This window comes from Rhinoderma darwinii, unplaced genomic scaffold, assembly GCF_050947455.1.
Source record: "Rhinoderma darwinii isolate aRhiDar2 unplaced genomic scaffold, aRhiDar2.hap1 Scaffold_3950, whole genome shotgun sequence".
In the NCBI taxonomy this organism is placed as follows: domain Eukaryota; kingdom Metazoa; phylum Chordata; class Amphibia; order Anura; family Rhinodermatidae; genus Rhinoderma; species Rhinoderma darwinii.
The window spans coordinates 16227-39000 of record NW_027463563.1 but is presented as its reverse complement, the minus strand read 5'-3'; the positions used below and the strand labels follow the sequence as shown (position 1 = coordinate 39000).

At 48.0% G+C, this 22774-nt stretch overlaps 1 protein-coding gene across 1 annotated transcript in view; it reads right to left on the bottom strand.

Moving 5' to 3' along the window:
* Positions 1-18177, bottom strand: part of LOC142708472 (solute carrier organic anion transporter family member 1C1-like) — a gene marked incomplete at its 3' end in the record, with an annotated part of 28590 nt that extends 10413 nt beyond the window's left edge. The window contains exons 1-2 of the mRNA XM_075848398.1: positions 17985-18177; positions 14234-14366 (exon numbers count right to left, since the gene is read on the bottom strand). Of these exons, the coding sequence (XP_075704513.1) occupies positions 14234-14366; positions 17985-18177 (326 nt within the window). The remainder of the gene's footprint in view (positions 1-14233; positions 14367-17984) is intronic.
* Positions 18178-22774: the final 4597 nt, after the last annotated feature.

Below are 22774 nucleotides of genomic sequence, written 5' to 3'. Positions count from 1 at the left end.
ATATCTGCCCTCCACACAATATAATGTCCCCATAGCTGCCTCCACACAGTATAATGTCCCCATAGCTGCCTCCACACAGTATAATGTACCCATAGCTGCCTCCACACAGTATAATGCCCCCATAGCTGCCTCCACACAGTATAATGTCCCCATAGGTGCCTCCACACAGTATAATGCCCCCATAGCTGCCCCCACACAGTATAATTCCCCCATATCTCCCCCCACACAGTATAATGCCCCATAGCTGCCTCCACACAGTATAATTCCCCCATAGCTGCCTCCACACAGTATAATATCCCGATAGCTGCCCCCACACAGTATAATGCCCCCATAGCTGCCACATACAGTATAATACCCCCATAGCTGCCCCCACACAGTATAATGCCCCCATAGCTGCCACATACAGTATAATACCCCCATAGCTGCCCCCACACAGTATAATGCCCCCATACCTGCTCCATATAGTATAATACCCCCATAGCGGCCCTTTACAGTATAATGTCCCCATAACTGCCACATACAGTATAATGCCCTCATAGCTGCCTCCACACAGTGTAATGTCCCTCATAGCTGCCCCTACACAGTATAATGTCCCCATAGCTGCCTCCACACAGTATAATGTCCCCATAGCTGCCTCCACACAGTATAATGCCCCAATAGCTGCCCCTACACAGAATAATGCCCCCATAGCTGCCTCCACACAGTATAATGTCCTCATAGCTGCCTCCACACAGTATAATGTCCCCATAGCTGCCCCCACACAGTATAAAGTCCCCATAACTGCCTCCACACAGTATAATGCCCCCATAACTGCCTCCACACAGTATAATGTCCCCATAGCTGCCTCCACACAGTATAATGTCCCCATAGCTGCCACCACACAGTATAAATTCCCCATAACTGCCTCCACACAGTATAATGCCCCCATAACTGCCTCCACACAGTATAATGTCCCCATAGCTGCCCCCACACAGAATAATGTCCCCATAGCTGCCACCACACAGTATAAAGTCCCCATAGCTGCCACCACACAGTATAAAGTCCCCATAACTGCCTCCACACAGTATAATGTCCTCATAGCTGCCTCCACACAGTATAATGTCCCCATAGCTGCCTCCACACAGTATAATGTCCCCATAGCTGCCTCCACACAGTATAATGTCCCCATAGCTGCCCCCACTCAGTATAATGTCCCCATAGCTGCCTCCACACAGTATAATGTCCCCATAGCTGCCCCCTCACAGTATAATGTCCCCATAGCTGCCTCCACACAGTATAATGTCCCCATAGCTGCCTCCACACAGTATAATGTCCCCATAGCTGCCCCCACACAGTATAATGTCCCCATAACTGCCCCACACAGTATAATGTCCCCATAACTGCCTCCACACAGTATAATGCCCCCATAGCTGCCTCCACACAGTATAATGCCCCCATAACTGCCTCCACACAGTATAATGTCCCCATAGCTGCCTCCACACAGTATAATGTCCACATAGCTGCCTCCACACAGTATAATGCCCCAATAGCTGCCCCTACACAGAATAATGCCCCCATAGCTGCCTCCACACAGTATAATGTCCTCATAGCTGCCCCCACACAGTATAAAGTCCCCATAACTGCCTCCACACAGTATAATGCCCCCATAACTGCCTCCACACAGTATAATGTCCTCATAGCTGCCCCCACACAGTATAATGTCCCCATAGCTGCCTCCACACAGTATAATGTCCCCATAGCTGCCACCACACAGTATAAAGTCCCCATAACTGCCTCCACACAGTATAATGCCCCCATAACTGCCTCCACACAGTATAATGTCCCCATAGCTGCCCCCACACAGTATAATGTCCCCATAGCTGCCTCCACACAGTATAATACCCCATAGCTGCCCCCACACAGTATAATGCCTCATAGCTGCCTCCACACAGTATAATGCTCCCATAGCTGCCTCCACACAGTATAATGTCCCCATAGCTGCCTCCACACAGTATAATGTCCCCATAGCTGCCTCCACACAGTATAATGTCCCCATAGCTGCAACCACACAGTATAAAGTCCCCATAGCTGCCCCCTCACAGTATAATGCCCCCATAGCTGCCTCCACACAGTATAATGTCCTCATAGCTGCCTCCACACATTATAATGTCCCCATAGCTGCCTCCACACAGTATAATGTCCCCATAGCTGCCTCCACACAGTATAATGTCCCCATAGCTTCCCCCACTCAGTATAATGTCCCCATAGCTGCCTCCACACAGTATAATGTCCCCATAGCTGCCCCCTCACAGTATAATGTCCCCATAGCTGCCTCCACACAGTATAATGTCCCCATAGCTACCTCCACACAGTATAATGTCCCCATAGCTGCCTCCACACAGTATAATGTCCCCATAGCTGCCTCCACACAGTATAATGCCCCATATCTGCCCTCCACACAATATAATGTCCCCATAGCTGCCTCCACACAGTATAATGTCCCCATAGCTGCCTCCACACAGTATAATGTACCCATAGCTGCCTCCACACAGTATAATGCCCCCATAGCTGCCTCCACACAGTATAATGTCCCCATAGGTGCCTCCACACAGTATAATGCCCCCATAGCTGCCCCCACACAGTATAATTCCCCCATATCTCCCCCCACACAGTATAATGCCCCATAGCTGCCTCCACACAGTATAATTCCCCCATAGCTGCCTCCACACAGTATAATATCCCGATAGCTGCCCCCACACAGTATAATGCCCCCATAGCTGCCACATACAGTATAATACCCCCATAGCTGCCCCCACACAGTATAATGCCCCCATAGCTGCCACATACAGTATAATACCCCCATAGCTGCCCCCACACAGTATAATGCCCCCATACCTGCTCCATATAGTATAATACCCCCATAGCGGCCCTTTACAGTATAATGTCCCCATAACTGCCACATACAGTATAATGTCCCCATAGCTGCCTCCACACAGTATAATGTCCCCATAGCTGCCTCCACACAGTATAATGCCCCAATAGCTGCCCCTACACAGAATAATGCCCCCATAGCTGCCTCCACACAGTATAATGTCCTCATAGCTGCCTCCACACAGTATAATGTCCCCATAGCTGCCCCCACACAGTATAAAGTCCCCATAACTGCCTCCACACAGTATAATGCCCCCATAACTGCCTCCACACAGTATAATGTCCCCATAGCTGCCTCCACACAGTATAATGTCCCCATAGCTGCCACCACACAGTATAAATTCCCCATAACTGCCTCCACACAGTATAATGCCCCCATAACTGCCTCCACACAGTATAATGTCCCCATAGCTGCCCCCACACAGAATAATGTCCCCATAGCTGCCACCACACAGTATAAAGTCCCCATAGCTGCCACCACACAGTATAAAGTCCCCATAACTGCCTCCACACAGTATAATGTCCTCATAGCTGCCTCCACACAGTATAATGTCCCCATAGCTGCCTCCACACAGTATAATGTCCCCATAGCTGCCTCCACACAGTATAATGTCCCCATAGCTGCCCCCACTCAGTATAATGTCCCCATAGCTGCCTCCACACAGTATAATGTCCCCATAGCTGCCCCCTCACAGTATAATGTCCCCATAGCTGCCTCCACACAGTATAATGTCCCCATAGCTGCCTCCACACAGTATAATGTCCCCATAGCTGCCTCCACACAGTATAATGTCCCCATAGCTGCCTCCACACAGTATAATGTCCCCATAGCTGCCCCCACACAGTATAATGTCCCCATAGCTGCCTCCACACAGTATAATGTCCCCATAGCTCCCCCCACACAGTATAATGCCCCATAGCTGCCTCCACACAGTATAACGTCCCCATAGCTGCCTCCACACAGTATAATGTCCCCATAGCTGCCCCCACACAGTATAATGTCCCCATAGCTGCCTCCACACAGTATAATGTCCCCATAGCTGCCCCCACACTGTATAATGCCCCCATAGCTGCCACCACACAGTATAATGCCCCCATAGCTGCCTCCACACAGTATAATATCCCCATAGCTGCCCCCACACAGTATAATGCCCCCATAACTGCCACCACACAGTATAATGTCCCCATAGCTGCCTCCACACAGTGCAATGTCCCCATAGCTGCCCCCACACAGTATAATGCCCCCATAGCTGCCTCCACACAGTATAATGTCCCCATAGCTGCCTCCACACAGTATAATGCCCCGATAGCTGCCACCACACAGTATAATGTCCCCATAGCTGCCTCCACACAGTACAATGTCCCCATAGCTGCCTCCACACAGTATAATGTCCCCATACCTTCCCCATGCAGTATAATGCTCCAAAGCTGCCCCCATACAGTATAATGTCCCCATAGCTGCCTCCACACAGTATAATGTCCCCATAGCTGCCTCTACACAGTATAATATCCCCATAGCTGCCACCACACAGTATAATGCCCCATAGCTGCCTCCACACAGTATAATGTCCCCATAGCTGCCTCTACACAGTATAATATCCCCATAGCTGCCTCCACACAGTATAATGTCCCCATAGCTGCCCCCACACAGTATAATGCTCCACAGCTGCCCCCACACAGTATAACGCCCCATAGCTACCTCCACACAGTATAATGTCCCCATAGCTGCCCCCACACAGTATAATATCCCCATAGCTGCCTCCACACAGTATAATGTCCCCATAGCTGCCACCACACAGTATAATGTCCCCATAGCTGCCCCCACACAGTATAATGTCCCATAGCTGCCTCCACACAGTATAATGCCCCCATAGCTGCCCCCACACAGTATAATGTCCCCATAGCTGCCCCCACACAGTATAACGCCCCATAGCTGCCTCCACACAGTATAATGCCCCCATAGCTGCCTCCACACAGTATAATGCCCCCATAGCTGCCCCCACACAGTATAATATCCCCATAGCTGCCTCCACACAGTATAATGTCCCCATAGCTGCCACCACACAGTATAATGTCCCCATAGCTGCCACCACACAGTATAATGTCCCCATAGCTTCCCCACACAGTATAATTCCCCCATAGCTGCCTCCACAAAGTATAATTCCCCCATAACTGCCCTCCACACAGTATAATGTCCCCATAACTGCCCCCACACAGTATAATGTCCTCATAGCTGCCTCCACACAGTATAATGTCACCCCATAGCTGCCTCAACACAGTATAATATCCTCATAGCTGCTTCCACACAGTATAATGTCCCCATATCTGCCCCACACAGTATAATGTCCCCATAGCTGCCTCCACACAGTATAATATCCCCATAGCTGCCTCCACACAGTATAATGTCCCCATAGCTGCCTCCACACAGTATAATGTCCCCATAGCTGCCACCACACAGTATAATGTCCCCATAGCTGCCACCACACAGTATAATGTCCCCATACCTGCCCCATGCAGTATAATGCTCCATAGCTGCCTCCATACAGTATAATGTCCCCATAGCTGCCCCCACACAGTCTAACACCCCATAGCTGCCTCCACACAGTATAATGTCCCCATAGCTGCCTCCACACAGTATAATGTCCCCATAGCTGCCCCCACACAGTATAATGTCCCCATAGCTGCCCCCACACAGTATAACGCCCCATAGCTGCCTCCACACAGTATAATGCCCCCATAGCTGCCTCCACACAGTATAATGTCCCCATAGCTGCCTCCACACAGTATAATGCCCCCATAGCTGCCCCCACACAGTATAATATCCCCATAGCTGCCTCCACACAGTATAATGTCCCCATAGCTGCCCCCACACAGTATAATGTCCCCATAGCTGCCCCATGCAGTATAATGCTCCATAGCTGCCTCCACACAGTATAATGCCCCCATAGCTGCCTCCACACAGTATAATGCCCCCATAGCTGCCTCCACACAGTATAATGTCCCCATAGCTGCCTCCACACAGTATAATGTCCCCATAGCTGCCCCCACACAGTATAATGTCCCCATAGATGCCACATACAGTATAATGACCCCATACCTGCCCCATGCAGTATAATGCTCCATAGCTGCCCCCATACAGTATAATGACCCCATAGCTGCCTCCACACAGTATAATGCCCCCATAGCTGCCTCCACACAGTATAATGCCCCCATAGCTGCCTCCACACAGTATAATGTCCCCATAGCTGCCTCCACACAGTATAATGTCCCCATAGCTGCCTCCACACAGTATAATGTCCCCATAGCTGCCCTCCACACAGTATAATGTCCCCATAGCTGCCCCCACACAGTATAATGTCCCCATAGCTGCCTCCACACAGTATAATGTCCCCATAGCTGCCTCCACACAGTATAATGCCCCCATAGCTTCCTCCACACAGTATAATGTCCCCATTCCTGCCCCCACACAGTATAATGTCTCCATAGCTGCCCCCACACAGTATAATGTCCCCTTAGCTGCCCCTACACAGTATAATGTCCCCATAGCTTCCCCACACAGTATAATGTCCCCATAGCTGCCTCCACACAGTATAATGTCCCCATAGCTGCCTCCACACAGTATAATGTCCACATAGCTGCCTCCACACAGTATAATGTCCCCATAACTGCCCTCCACACAGTATAATGTCCCCAAAGCTGCCTCCACACAGTATAATGTCCCCATAGCTGCCTCCACACAGTATAATGTCCCCATAGCTGCCCCCACACAGTATAATGTCCCCATAGATGCCACATACAGTATAATGACCCCATACCTGCCCCATGCAGTATAATGCTCCATAGCTGCCCCCATACAGTATAATGACCCCATAGCTGCCTCCACACAGTATAATGCCCCCATAGCTGCCTCCACACAGTATAATGCCCCCATAGCTGCCTCCACACAGTATAATGTCCCCATAGCTGCCTCCACACAGTATAATGCCCCCATAGCTGCCCCCACACAGTATAATATCCCCATAGCTGCCTCCACACAGTATAATGTCCCCATAGCTGCCACCACACAGTATAATGACCCCATACCTGCCCCATGCAGTATAATGCTCCATAGCTGCCCCCATACAGTATAATGACCCCATAGCTGCCTCCACACAGTATAATGCCCCCATAGCTGCCTCCACACAGTATAATGCCCCCATAGCTGCCTCCACACAGTATAATGTCCCCATAGTTGCCTCCACACAGTATAATGTCCCCATAGCTTCCCCACACAGTATAATTCCCCCATAGCTGCCTCCACAAAGTATAATTCCCCCATAGCTGCCTCCACACAGTATAATATCCTCATAGCTGCCTCCACACAGTATAATGTCCCCATATCTGCCCCACACAGTATAATGTCCCCATAGCTGCCTCCACACAGTATAATGTCCACATAGCTGCCTCCACACAGTATAATGTCCCCATAGCTGCCTCCACACAGTATAATGCCCCTATAACTGCCACCACACAGTATAATGTCCCCATAGCTGCCACCACACAGTATAATGTCCCCATACCTGCCCCATGCAGTATAATGCTCCATAGCTGCCCCCATACAGTCTAATGTCCCCATAGCTGCCCCCACACAGTATAATGTCCCCATAGTTGCCTCCACACAGTATAATGTCCCCATAGCTGCCCCCACACAGTATAATGTCCCCATAGCTGCCTCCACACAGTATAATGCCCCCATAGCTGCCCCATACAGTATAATGCCCCCATAGCTGCCCCCACACAGTATAATGTCCCCATAGCTGCCTCCACACAGTATAATGCCCCCATAGCTGCCCCCACACAGTATAATGTCCCCATAGCTGCCTCCACACAGTATAATGTCCCCACACAGTATAATGCCCCCATAGCTGCCTCCACACAGTAAAATGTCCCCATAGCTGCCTCCACACAGTATAATGTCCCCATAGCTGCCTCCACACAGTATAATGCCCCCATAGCTGCCCCCACACAGTATAATATCCCCATAGCTGCCTCCACACAGTATAATTTCCCCATAGCTGCCACCACACAGTATAATGTCCCCATAGCTGCCACCACACAGTATAATGTCCCCATAGCTGCCTCCACACAGTATAATGCCCCCATAGCTGCCCCCACACAGTATAATGTCCCCATAGCTGCCTCCACACAGTACAATGTCCCCATAGCTGCCTCCACACAGTATAATGTCCCCATACCTTCCCCATGCAGTATAATGCTCCAAAGCTGCCCCCATACAGTATAATGTCCCCATAGCTGCCTCCACACAGTATAATGTCCCCATAGCTGCCTCTACACAGTATAATATCCCCATAGCTGCCACCACACAGTATAATGCCCCATAGCTGCCTCCACACAGTATAATGTCCCCATAGCTGCCTCTACACAGTATAATATCCCCATAGCTGCCTCCACACAGTATAATGTCCCCATAGCTGCCCCCACACAGTATAATGCTCCACAGCTGCCCCCACACAGTATAACGCCCCATAGCTACCTCCACACAGTATAATGTCCCCATAGCTGCCCCCACACAGTATAATATCCCCATAGCTGCCTCCACACAGTATAATGTCCCCATAGCTGCCACCACACAGTATAATGTCCCCATAGCTGCCCCCACACAGTATAATGTCCCATAGCTGCCTCCACACAGTATAATGCCCCCATAGCTGCCCCCACACAGTATAATGTCCCCATAGCTGCCCCCACACAGTATAACGCCCCATAGCTGCCTCCACACAGTATAATGCCCCCATAGCTGCCTCCACACAGTATAATGTCCCCATAGCTGCCTCCACACAGTATAATGCCCCCATAGCTGCCCCCACACAGTATAATATCCCCATAGCTGCCTCCACACAGTATAATGCCCCCATAGCTGCCCCATACAGTATAATGCCCCCATAGCTGCCTCCACACAGTATAATGCCCCCATAGCTGCCTCCACACAGTATAATGCCCCCATAGCTGCCTCCACACAGTATAATGCCCCCATAGCTGCCTCCACACAGTATAATGCCCCCATAGCTGCCTCCACACAGTATAATGTCCCCATAGCTGCCACCACACAGTATAATGTCCCCATAGCTGCCACCACACAGTATAATGTCCCCATAGCTTCCCCACACAGTATAATTCCCCCATAGCTGCCTCCACAAAGTATAATTCCCCCATAACTGCCCTCCACACAGTATAATGTCCCCATAACTGCCCCCACACAGTATAATGTCCTCATAGCTGCCTCCACACAGTATAATGTCACCCCATAGCTGCCTCAACACAGTATAATATCCTCATAGCTGCCTCCACACAGTATAATGTCCCCATATCTGCCCCACACAGTATAATGTCCCCATAGCTGCCTCCACACAGTATAATGTCCCCATAGCTGCCTCCACACAGTATAATGTCCCCATAGCTGCCACCACACAGTATAATGTCCCCATAGCTGCCACCACACAGTATAATGTCCCCATACCTGCCCCATGCAGTATAATGCTCCATAGCTGCCCCCATACAGTATAATGTCCCCATAGCTGCCCCCACACAGTCTAACACCCCATAGCTGCCTCCACACAGTATAATGCCCCCATAGCTGCCCCCACACAGTATAATGTCCCCATAGCTGCCTCCACACAGTATAATGTCCCCATAGCTGCCCCCACACAGTATAATGTCCCCATACCTGCCCCCACACAGTATAACGCCCCATAGCTGCCTCCACACAGTATAATGCCCCCATAGCTGCCTCCACACAGTATAATGTCCCCATAGCTGCCTCCACACAGTATAATGCCCCCATAGCTGCCCCCACACAGTATAATATCCCCATAGCTGCCTCCACACAGTATAATGTCCCCATAGCTGCCCCCACACAGTATAATGTCCCCATAGCTGCCCCATGCAGTATAATGCTCCATAGCTGCCTCCACACAGTATAATGCCCCCATAGCTGCCTCCACACAGTATAATGCCCCCATAGCTGCCTCCACACAGTATAATGTCCCCATAGCTGCCTCCACACAGTATAATGTCCCCATAGCTGCCCCCACACAGTATAATGTCCCCATAGATGCCACATACAGTATAATGACCCCATACCTGCCCCATGCAGTATAATGCTCCATAGCTGCCCCCATACAGTATAATGACCCCATAGCTGCCTCCACACAGTATAATGCCCCCATAGCTGCCTCCACACAGTATAATGCCCCCATAGCTGCCTCCACACAGTATAATGTCCCCATAGCTGCCTCCACACAGTATAATGTCCCCATAGCTGCCTCCACACAGTATAATGTCCCCATAGCTGCCCTCCACACAGTATAATGTCCCCATAGCTGCCCCCACACAGTATAATGTCCCCATAGCTGCCTCCACACAGTATAATGTCCCCATAGCTGCCTCCACACAGTATAATGCCCCCATAGCTTCCTCCACACAGTATAATGTCCCCATTCCTGCCCCCACACAGTATAATGTCTCCATAGCTGCCCCCACACAGTATAATGTCCCCTTAGCTGCCCCTACACAGTATAATGTCCCCATAGCTTCCCCACACAGTATAATGTCCCCATAGCTGCCTCCACACAGTATAATGTCCCCATAGCTGCCTCCACACAGTATAATGTCCACATAGCTGCCTCCACACAGTATAATGTCCCCATAACTGCCCTCCACACAGTATAATGTCCCCATAGCTGCCTCCACACAGTATAATGTCCCCATAGCTGCCTCCACACAGTATAATGTCCCCATAGCTGCCCCCACACAGTATAATGTCCCCATAGATGCCACATACAGTATAATGACCCCATACCTGCCCCATGCAGTATAATGCTCCATAGCTGCCCCCATACAGTATAATGACCCCATAGCTGCCTCCACACAGTATAATGCCCCCATAGCTGCCTCCACACAGTATAATGCCCCCATAGCTGCCTCCACACAGTATAATGTCCCCATAGCTGCCTCCACACAGTATAATGCCCCCATAGCTGCCCCCACACAGTATAATATCCCCATAGCTGCCTCCACACAGTATAATGTCCCCATAGCTGCCACCACACAGTATAATGACCCCATACCTGCCCCATGCAGTATAATGCTCCATAGCTGCCCCCATACAGTATAATGACCCCATAGCTGCCTCCACACACTATAATGTCCCCATAGCTGCCTCCACACAGTATAATGTCCCCATAGCTGCCTCCACACAGTATAATGTCCCCATAACTGCCTCCACACAGTATAATGTCCCCATAGCTGCCTCCACACAGTATAATGCCCCCATAGCTGCCTCCACACAGTATAATGCCCCCATAGCTGCCTCCACACAGTATAATGCCCCCATAGCTGCCTCCACACAGTATAATGTCCCCATAGTTGCCTCCACACAGTATAATGTCCCCATAGCTTCCCCACACAGTATAATTCCCCCATAGCTGCCTCCACAAAGTATAATTCCCCCATAGCTGCCTCCACACAGTATAATATCCTCATAGCTGCCTCCACACAGTATAATGTCCCCATATCTGCCCCACACAGTATAATGTCCCCATAGCTGCCTCCACACAGTATAATGTCCCCATAGCTGCCTCCACACAGTATAATGTCCCCATAGCTGCCTCCACACAGTATAATGCCCCTATAACTGCCACTATACAGTATAATGTCCCCATAGCTGCCACCACACAGTATAATGTCCCCATACCTGCCCCATGCAGTATAATGCTCCATAGCTGCCCCCATACAGTCTAATGTCCCCATAGCTGCCCCCACACAGTATAATGTCCCCATAGTTGCCTCCACACAGTATAATGTCCCCATAGCTGCCCCCACACAGTATAATGTCCCCATAGCTGCCTCCACACAGTATAATGCCCCCATAGCTGCCCCATACAGTATAATGCCCCCATAGCTGCCCCCACACAGTATAATGTCCCCATAGCTGCCTCCACACAGTATAATGCCCCCATAGCTGCCCCCACACAGTATAATGTCCCCATAGCTGCCTCCACACAGTATAATGTCCCCACACAGTATAATGCCCCCATAGCTGCCTCCACACAGTAAAATGTCCCCATAGCTGCCTCCACACAGTATAATGTCCCCATAGCTGCCTCCACACAGTATAATGCCCCCATAGCTGCCCCCACACAGTATAATATCCCCATAGCTGCCTCCACACAGTATAATTTCCCCATAGCTGCCCCCACACAGTATAATTTCCCCATAGCTGCCACCACACAGTATAATGTCCCCATAGCTGCCACCACACAGTATAATGTCCCCATAGCTGCCCCCACACAGTATAATTTCCCCATAGCTGCCACCACACAGTATAATGTCCCCATAGCTGCCCCCACACAGTATAATGTCCCCATAGCTGCCTCCACACAGTATAATGCCCCCATAGCTGCCCCCACACAGTATAATGTCCCCATAGCTGCCCCCACACAGTATAATGTCCCCATAGCTGCCCCCACACAGTATAATGTCCCCATAGCTGCCTCCACACAGTATAATGTCCCCATTCTGCCTCCACAGTATAATGTCCCCATAGCTGCCACCACACAGTATAATGCCCCCATAGCTGCCTCCACACAGTATAATGTCCCCATAGCTGCCTCCACACAGTATAATGTCCCCATAGCTGCCTCCACACAGTATAATGCCCCCACAGCTGCCCCCACACAGTATAAAGCCCTCATAGCTGCCCCACACAGTATAATGCCCCCATAGCTGCCTCCACACAGTATAATGTCCCCATAGCTGCCTCCACACAGTATAATGTCCCCATAGCTGCCTCCACACAGTATAATGTCCCCATAGCTGCCTCCACACAGTATAATGTCCCCATAGCTGCCCTCCACACAGTATAATGTCCCCATAGCTGCCCCCACACAGTATAATGTCCCCATAGCTGCCTCCACACAGTATAATGTCCCCATAGCTGCCTCCACACAGTATAATGCCCCCATAGCTTCCTCCACACAGTATAATGTCCCCATTCCTGCCCCCACACAGTATAATGTCCCCATAGCTGCCCCCACACAGTATAATGTCCCCTTAGCTGCCCCTACACAGTATAATGTCCCCATAGCTTCCCCACACAGTATAATGTCCCCATAGCTGCCTCCACACAGTATAATGTCCCCATAGCTGCCTCCACACAGTATAATGTCCACATAGCTGCCTCCACACAGTATAATGTCCCCATAACTGCCCTCCACACAGTATAATGTCCCCATAGCTGCCTCCACACAGTATAATGTCCCCATAGCTGCCTCCACACAGTATAATGTCCCCATAGCTGCCCCCACACAGTATAATGTCCCCATAGATGCCACATACAGTATAATGACCCCATACCTGCCCCATGCAGTATAATGCTCCATAGCTGCCCCCATACAGTATAATGACCCCATAGCTGTCACATACAGTATAATGCCCCCATATCAGCCCCATACAGTATAATGCCCCGTAGCTACCCCATACAGTATAATTCCCCGTAGCTACCCCATACAGTATAATGCCCCGTAGCTACCCCATACAGTATATTGCCGCCTTAGCTGCTCCCATACAGTATAATGCCCCCATACCTGCCCCATACAGTATAATGCAGCCTTAGCTGCCCCCATACAGTATAACTGCCCCCTTAGCCTTCCCTAGTGCCGGTGCCCACATGGATAGTGCCACAGTGCCCATGTAGACTGTGCTACCCCCCCTCCCCCCTGTAGCCACTGGGACTCCCTCTAGGAGCAGAATATCCAGCCAGAGCATCGGCGACGCTCTGGCAGGGGATTCCACTCCAGGAGGAGCTCCTGACTTCACTGGACAGTGATGTCAAGGGCTTCCCCGGGCTCAGCACTTATAGTAGCTCTGTGCCGGGGAGTCCTCTGTATTAATGCTGAGGCAGGGAGCTGACGGTTCCCTGCTTCAGCATTGGGTTCAACTATATCTGCGTCCTGAGGATGGGTCTATAACGTGCGGAGAAAGCTCATCTGTATCCAGAGCTTTACCTTCAGATAGACTATATGGGCTTTTCATGTGTAGCACCCCCCATACTGGACAATTATAGAGGTCCCTCTGATGTCCTGATTCCCAGTATTAGCCCCGGCGGTTACACGTAGAGACCCATCCAGGTCACCCACCCTTGAGGTTGTTGTCGATTTAAGTGGCTGACCGTCATCAATGCAGCAAGTTTTCTTCTCATTGCTTCGCCTCTTTTCTCCTGTCGTGTGACCTACAATAATTATCCGGCAGAGAAAACCCGACTTACCGACCCATAATAAAATGTGGCAATGCAATTAGGAAGGTTCCCACTGACATCACCAGGCAGCCGCTCCCAATTAACTTTGGTCTGTGAAGTTTTGCTCCAAAGTAACTGACGAGAGTGATAACCAGAAGATTTCCTGCAGGAACACGAAGAACCGTACACATGAGAAGTGCTCGTTACAGTGTAACAGCTCAGTCCTTCTAATACACAGAGAACTAGCGACACACGACGCAGGCGATAACACAGAACTCGGGGTACAGGATAATGACACACTGATGCTTGGGGTACAGAATAATGACACTGACACTTGGGGTACAGGACAATGATACACTGACACTTGGGGTACAGACTAATGACACTGACACTTGGGGTATATGATAATATACACTGACACTTGGGGTACAGAATAATGACACTGACACTTGGTTTACAACATAATGATACAATGACACTTGGAGTACAGGATAATGACACTGAAACTTGGGGTACAGGATAATTACACTTGGGGTACAGGATAATGACACTGACACTTGGGGTACAGGACAATGATACACTGGCACTTGGGGTACAAAATAATGACACTGACTTGGTTTACAACATAATGATACAATGACACTTGGGGTACAGGATAATGATACAATGACACTTGGGGTATAGGATAATGATACACTGACACTTGGGGTACAGGATGATGACACACTGACACTTGGGGTACAGGATAATGATACACTGACACTTGGGGTACAGGATAATGATACACTGAAACTTGGGGTACAGGATAATGATACGCTGATACTTGGGGTACAGGATAATGATACAATGACACTTGGGGTATAGGATAATGATACACTGACACTTGGGGTACAGGACGATGACACACTGACACTTGGGGTACAGGATAATGATACGCTGACACTTGGGGTACAGGATAATGATACACTGACACTTGGGGTACAGGATAATGATACAATGACACTTGGGGTATAGGATAATGATACACTGACACTTGGGGTACAGGATGATGACACACTGACACTTGGGGTACAAGATAATGATACACTGAAACTTGGGGTACAGGATAATGATACACTGACACTTGGGGTACAGGATAATGATATACTGACACTTGGGGTACAGGATAATGATACGCTGACACTTGGGGTAGAGGATAATGATACACTGACACTTGGGGTACAGGATAATGACACACTGACAGTTGGGGTACAGGATAATGATATTCTGACACTTGGGGTACAGGATAATGATACGCTGACACTTGGGGTATAGGATAATGATACACTGACACTTGGGGTACAGGATAATTATACGCTGACACTTGGGGTACAGGATGATGACACACTGACACTTGGGGTACAAGATAATGATACACTGAAACTTGGGGTACAGGATAATGATACACTGACACTTGGGGTACAGGATAATGATATACTGACACTTGGGGTACAGGATAATGATACGCTGACACTTGGGGTAGAGGATAATGATACACTGACACTTGGGGTACAGGATAATGACACACTGACAGTTGGGGTACAGGATAATGATATTCTGACACTTGGGGTACAGGATAATGATACGCTGACACTTGGGGTATAGGATAATGATACACTGACACTTGGGGTACAGGATAATTATACGCTGACACTTGGGGTACAGGATAATGATACATTGACACTTGGGGTACAGGATAATGACACTGACACTTGGGGTACAGGATGATGACACACTGACACTTGGGGTACAGGATAATGATACACTGACACTTGGGGTACAGGATAATGATACACTGACACTTGGGGTACAGGATAATGATACACTGACACTTCGGGTACAGGATAATGATACACTGAAACTTGGGGTACAGGATAATGACACACTGACAGTTGGGGTACAGGATAATGATATGCTGACACTTGGGGTACAGGATAATGATACACTGACACTTGGGGTACAGGATGATGACACACTGACACTTGGGGTACAGGATAATGACACTGACACTTGGTTTACAACATAATGATACACTGACACTTGGGGTACAGGATAATGATACACTGACACTTGGGGTACAGGATAATGATATACTGACACTTGGGGTACAGGATAATGATACGCTGACACTTGGGGTAGAGGATAATGATACACTGACACTTGGGGTACAGGATAATGACACACTGACAGTTGGGGTACAGGATAATGATATTCTGACACTTGGGGTACAGGATAATGATACGCTGACACTTGGGGTATAGGATAATGATACACTGACACTTGGGGTACAGGATAATGATACACTGACACTTGGGGTACAGGATGATGACACACTGACACTTGGGGTACAGGATAATGATATACTGACACTTGGGGTACAGGATAATGATACACTAACACTTGGGGTACAGGATGATGACACACCGACACTTGGGGTACAGGATAATGATACACTGACACTTGGGGTACAGGATAATGATACATTGACACTTGGGGTACAGGATAATGACACTGACACTTGGGGTACAGGATGATGACACACTGACACTTGGGGTACAGGATAATGATACACTGACACTTGGGGTACAGGATAATGATACACTGACACTTCGGGTACAGGATAATGATACACTGAAACTTGGGGTACAGGATAATGACACACTGACAGTTGGGGTACAGGATAATGATATGCTGACACTTGGGGTACAGGATAATGATACACTGACACTTGGGGTACAGGATAATGACACACTGACAGTTGGGGTACAGGATAATGATATGCTGACACTTGGGGTACAGGATAATGGTACACTGACACTTGGGGTACAGGATAATTATACACTGACACTTGGGGTACAGGATAATGATACTGACACTTGGGCTACAGGATAATGGCACTGACACTTGGGGTACAGGATAAAGATACGCTGACACTTGGGGTACAGGATAAAGATACGCTGACACTTGGGGTACAGGATAATGATACATTGACACTTGGGGTACAGGATAATGATACGCTGACACTTGGGGTACAGGATAATGACACTGACACTTGGGGTACAGGATAATGACACTGACACTTGGGGTACAGGATAATGACACTGACACTTGGGGTACAGGATAATGAAACTGACACTTGGGGTACAGGATAATGACACTGACACTTGGGGTACAGGATAATGATACACTGACACTTCGGGTACAGGATAATGATACACTGACACTTCGGGTACAGGATAATGATACACTGACACTTGGGGTACAGGATAATGATACACTGACACTTGGGGTACAGGATAATGAAACTGACACTTGGGGTACAGGATAATGACACACTGACACTTGGGGTACAGGATGATGACACATTGACACTTGGGGTACAGGATAATGACACGCTGACACTTGGGGTACAGGATAATGACACTGACACTTGGGGTACAGGATAATGATACACTGACACTTGGGGTACAGGATAATGATACACTGACACTTGGGGTACAGGATAACGATACGCTGGCACTTGTGGTACAGGATAACGATACGCTGACACTTGGGGTACAGGATAATGATACACTGACACTTGGGGTACAGGATAATGATACGCTGACACTTGGGGTACAGGATAATGATACACTGACACTTGGGGTACAGGATAATGACACTGACACTTGGGGTACAGGATAATGACACTGACACTTGGGGTACAGGATAACGATACACTGACATCATCAATATCACACACCAATCTCGAAGCTTCCATCGATGACACCGACTACGGATGATGGGAGTTTGAATCTGCGTTCGATCTGGGTGATGGAGCTCTTGAGGTAACTTCCAGTTAAAGCTTTTGCAAAATACACAAAACTGATGGCGGACAGAAATATCTGTAGAGGTAAAAACACGAGACAGCGGAGGAGCTGACAATCAACGGACATCGCACAGCGGAAACGCAACCCAAAAACTCAGGACCATTTATCCCATCCCCCCATCCCACTGATCTTATCCCACAAAGCCAAAACCTAACACACTAACTCAAACCCACAAATTCTAACCCTATCCTACTATCCCTATCCTACTATCCCTATGCTACTATCCCTATCCTACTATCCCTATCCTACTATCCCTATCCTACTATCCCTATCCTACTATCCCTATCCTACTATCCCTATCCTACTAACCCTATCCTACTATCCCTATCCTACTATCCCTATCCTACTACCCCTATCCTACTATCCCTATCCTACTATCCCTATTCTACTATCCCTATCCTACTATCCCTATCCTACTATCCCTATCCTACTATCCCTATCCTACTATCCCTATCCTACTATCCCTATCCTACTATCCCTATCCTACTATCCCTATCCTACTAACCCTATCCTACTATCCCTATCCTACTATCCCTATCCTACTATCCCTATCCTACTAACCCTATCCTACTAACCCTATCCTACTATCCCTATCCCACTATCCCTATCCCACTAACCCTATCCTACTATCCCTATCCTACTATCCCTATCCTGCTATCCCTATCCTACTATCCCTATCCTACTATCCCTATCCTACTATCCCTATCCCACTATCCCAATCCTACTAACCCTATCCTACTATCCCTATCCTACTATCCCTATCCTACTAACCCTATCCTACTATCCATATCCCACTATCCCTATCCCACTAACCCTATCCTACTATCCCTATCCTGCTATCCCTATCCTGCTATCCCTATCCTACTATCCCTATCCTACTATCCCTATCCTACTATCCCTATTCTACTATCCCTATCCTACTATCCCTATCCTACTAACCCTATCCTACTATCCCTATCCTACTATCCCTATCCTACTACCCCTATCCTACTATCCCTATCCTACTATCCCTATCCTACTATCCCTATCCTACTATCCCTATCCTACTATCCCTATTCTACTATCCCTATCCTACTATCCCTATCCTACTAACCCTATCCTACTAACCCTATCCTACTATCCCTATCCTACTATCCCTATCCTACTATCCCTATCCTACTAACCCTATCCTACTATCCCTATCCTACTAACCCTATCCTGCTATCCCTATCCTGCTATCCCTATCCTGCTATCCCTATCCTGCTATCCCTATCCTACTATCCCTATCCTACTATCCCTATCCTACTATCCCTATCCTACTATCCCAATCCTACTAACCCTATCCTACTATCCCTATCCTACTATCCCTATCCTACTAACCCTTTCCTACTATCCCTATCTTACTATCCCTATCCTACTATCCCTATCCTACTATCCCTATCCTACTATCCCTATCCTGCTATCCCTATCCTACTATCCCTATCCTGCTATCCCTATCCTACTATCCCTATCCTACTATCCCTATCCCACTATCCCTATCCTACTAACCCTATCCTACTATCCCTATCCTACTATCCCTATCCTACTAACCCTATCCTACTATCCCTATCCCACTATCCCTGTCCCACTAACCCTATCCTACTATCCCTATCCTACTATCCCTATCCTGCTATCCCTATCCTACTATCCCTATCCTACTATCCCTATCCTACTATCCCTATTCTACTATCCCTATCCTACTATCCCTATCCTACTAACCCTATCCTACTATCCCTATCCTACTATCCCTATCCTACTACCCCTATCCTACTACCCCTATCCTACTATCCCTATCCTACTATCCCTATCCTACTATCCCTATCCTACTATCCCTATTCTACTATCCCTATCCTACTATCCCTATCCTACTAACCCTATCCTACTAACCCTATCCTACTATCCCTATCCTACTATCCCTATCCTACTATCCCTATCCTACTAACCCTATCCTACTATCCCTATCCTACTAACCCTATCCTGCTATCCCTATCCTGCTATCCCTATCCTGCTATCCCTATCCTGCTATCCCTATCCTACTATCCCTATCCTACTATCCCTATCCTACTATCCCTATCCTACTATCCCAATCCTACTAACCCTATCCTACTATCCCTATCCTACTATCCCTATCCTACTAACCCTTTCCTACTATCCCTATCCTACTATCCCTATCCTACTATCCCTATCCTACTATCCCTATCCTACTATCCCTATCCTGCTATCCCTATCCTACTATCCCTATCCTACTTTCCCTATCCTACTATCCCTATCCTACTATCCCTATCCTACTATCCCTATCCTACTATCCCTATCCTACTAACCCTATCCTACTATCCCTATCCTACTAACCCTATCCTACTATCCCTATCCTACTAACCCTATCCTACTATCCCTATCCTACTATCCCTATCCTACTATCCCTATCCTACTAACCCTATCCTACTATCCCTATCCTACTAACCCTATCCTACTATCCCTATCCTACTATCCCTATCCTACTATCCCTATCCTACTAACCCTATCCTTCTATCCCTATCCTACTATCCCTATCCTTCTATCCCTATCCTACTATCTCTATCCTATTATCCCTATCGAACTAACCCTATCCTACTATCCCTATCCTACTAACCCTATCCTACTAACCCTATCCTACTATCCCAATCCTACTATCCCTATCCTACTATCCCTATCCTACTAACCCTATCCTACTATCCCTATCCTACTAACCCTATCCTACTATCCCTATCCTACTATCCCTATCCTACTATCCCTATCCTGCTAACCCTATCCTGCTATCCCTATCCTTCTATCCCTATCCTACTAACCCTATCCTACTATCCCTATCCTACTATCCCTATCCTACTAACCCTATCCTACTATCCCTATCCTACTATCCCTATCCTACTAACCCTATCCTGCTATCCCTATCCTTCTATCCCTATCCTACTAACCCTATCCTACTATCCCTATCCTACTATCCCTATCCTACTAACCCTATCCTACTATCCCTATCCTACTATCCCTATCCTACTAACCCTATCCTGCTATCCCTATCCTTCTATCCCTATCCTACTAACCCTATCCTACTATCCCTATCCTACTAACCCTATCCTACTAACCCTATCCTACTAACCCTATCCTACTATCCCTATCCTACTATCCCTATCCTACTAACCCTATCCTACTAACCCTATCCTACTATCCCTATCCTACTATCCCAATCCTACTATCACTATCCTTCTATCCCTATCCTACTAACCCTATCCTACTATCCCTATCCTACTATCCCTATCCTACTATCCCTATCCTACTATCCCTATCCTACTATCCCTTTCCTAATATCCCTATCCTTCTATCTCTATCCTACTATCCCTATCCTACTATCCCTATCCTACTATCCCTATCCTACTATCCCTATCCTACTATCCCTATCCTACTATCCCTATCCTACTAACCCTATCCTACTATCCCTATCCTACTATCCCTATCCTACTAACCCTATCCTACTATCCCTATCCTACTAACCCTATCCTGCTAACCCTATCCTACTATCCCTATCCTACTATCCCTATCCTACTATCCCTATCCTACTAACCCTATCCTGCTAACACTATCCCTATCCTACTATCCCTATCCTACTAACCCTATTCTACTATCCCTATCCTACTAACCCTATCCTACTATTCCTATCCTACTATCCCTATCCTACTATCCCTATCCTACTAACCCTATCCTACTATCCCTATCCTACTAACCCTATCCTACTAACCCTATCCTACTATCCCTATCCTACTATCCCTATCCTACTAACCCTATCCTACTATCCCTATCCTACTATCACTATCCTACTAACCCTATCCTGCTATCCCTATCCTTCTATCCCTATCCTATAACCCTATCCTACTAACCCTATCCTACTATCCCTATCCTACTATCCCTATCCTACTATCCCTATCCTACTATCCCTATCCTACTATCCCTATCTAACTAACCATAACCCAAACGTACTCTTAAAGCGCCCCTCCGGTCCTGTGAAAACATTTTTAATATGGAGTAATAATACCTGATACTCTCCGGGTTGCCCCTCTATGCCATGGATCCACTAAGCTGCCCTCTGTGTTGTCCCAAAATGGCCACAGCGCTTCACAGAGTCTAAGACACACCCACCTTTTCTTGGATTGGCTAGAACTGCTCATGTGAGCAGCTCTGACCAATCTGAGAACAGTGGGAATGTCGCAGACTTATAGTCTAAGAAGCGTTGGGATAACACAGAAGGGAGCCCAAAGCGGCGGATCCTTGGCAATGGGGTGCAAATGGAGAGCACTAGGTAATATTACTCCATGTACACCGTCATAATTAAAATGTTGTTGCAGGGCCAGAGTTGTCATGTAATTCTATGGTAGTTGTATATATATATAGTTACATAGTTACATAGTTACATAGTTAGTACGGCTGAAAAAAGACACATGTCCATCAAGTTCAACCAAGGGAAGGGAAAGGGGAAGGAAAAATTTCTATACATAGGAGCTAATATTTTTTTGTTCTAGGAAATTATCTAACCCTTTTTTAAAGCCATCTACTGTCCCTGCTGTGACGGCTCCTGCGGTGTCTCCTGTCCCTGCTGTGACGGCTCCTGCGGTGACTA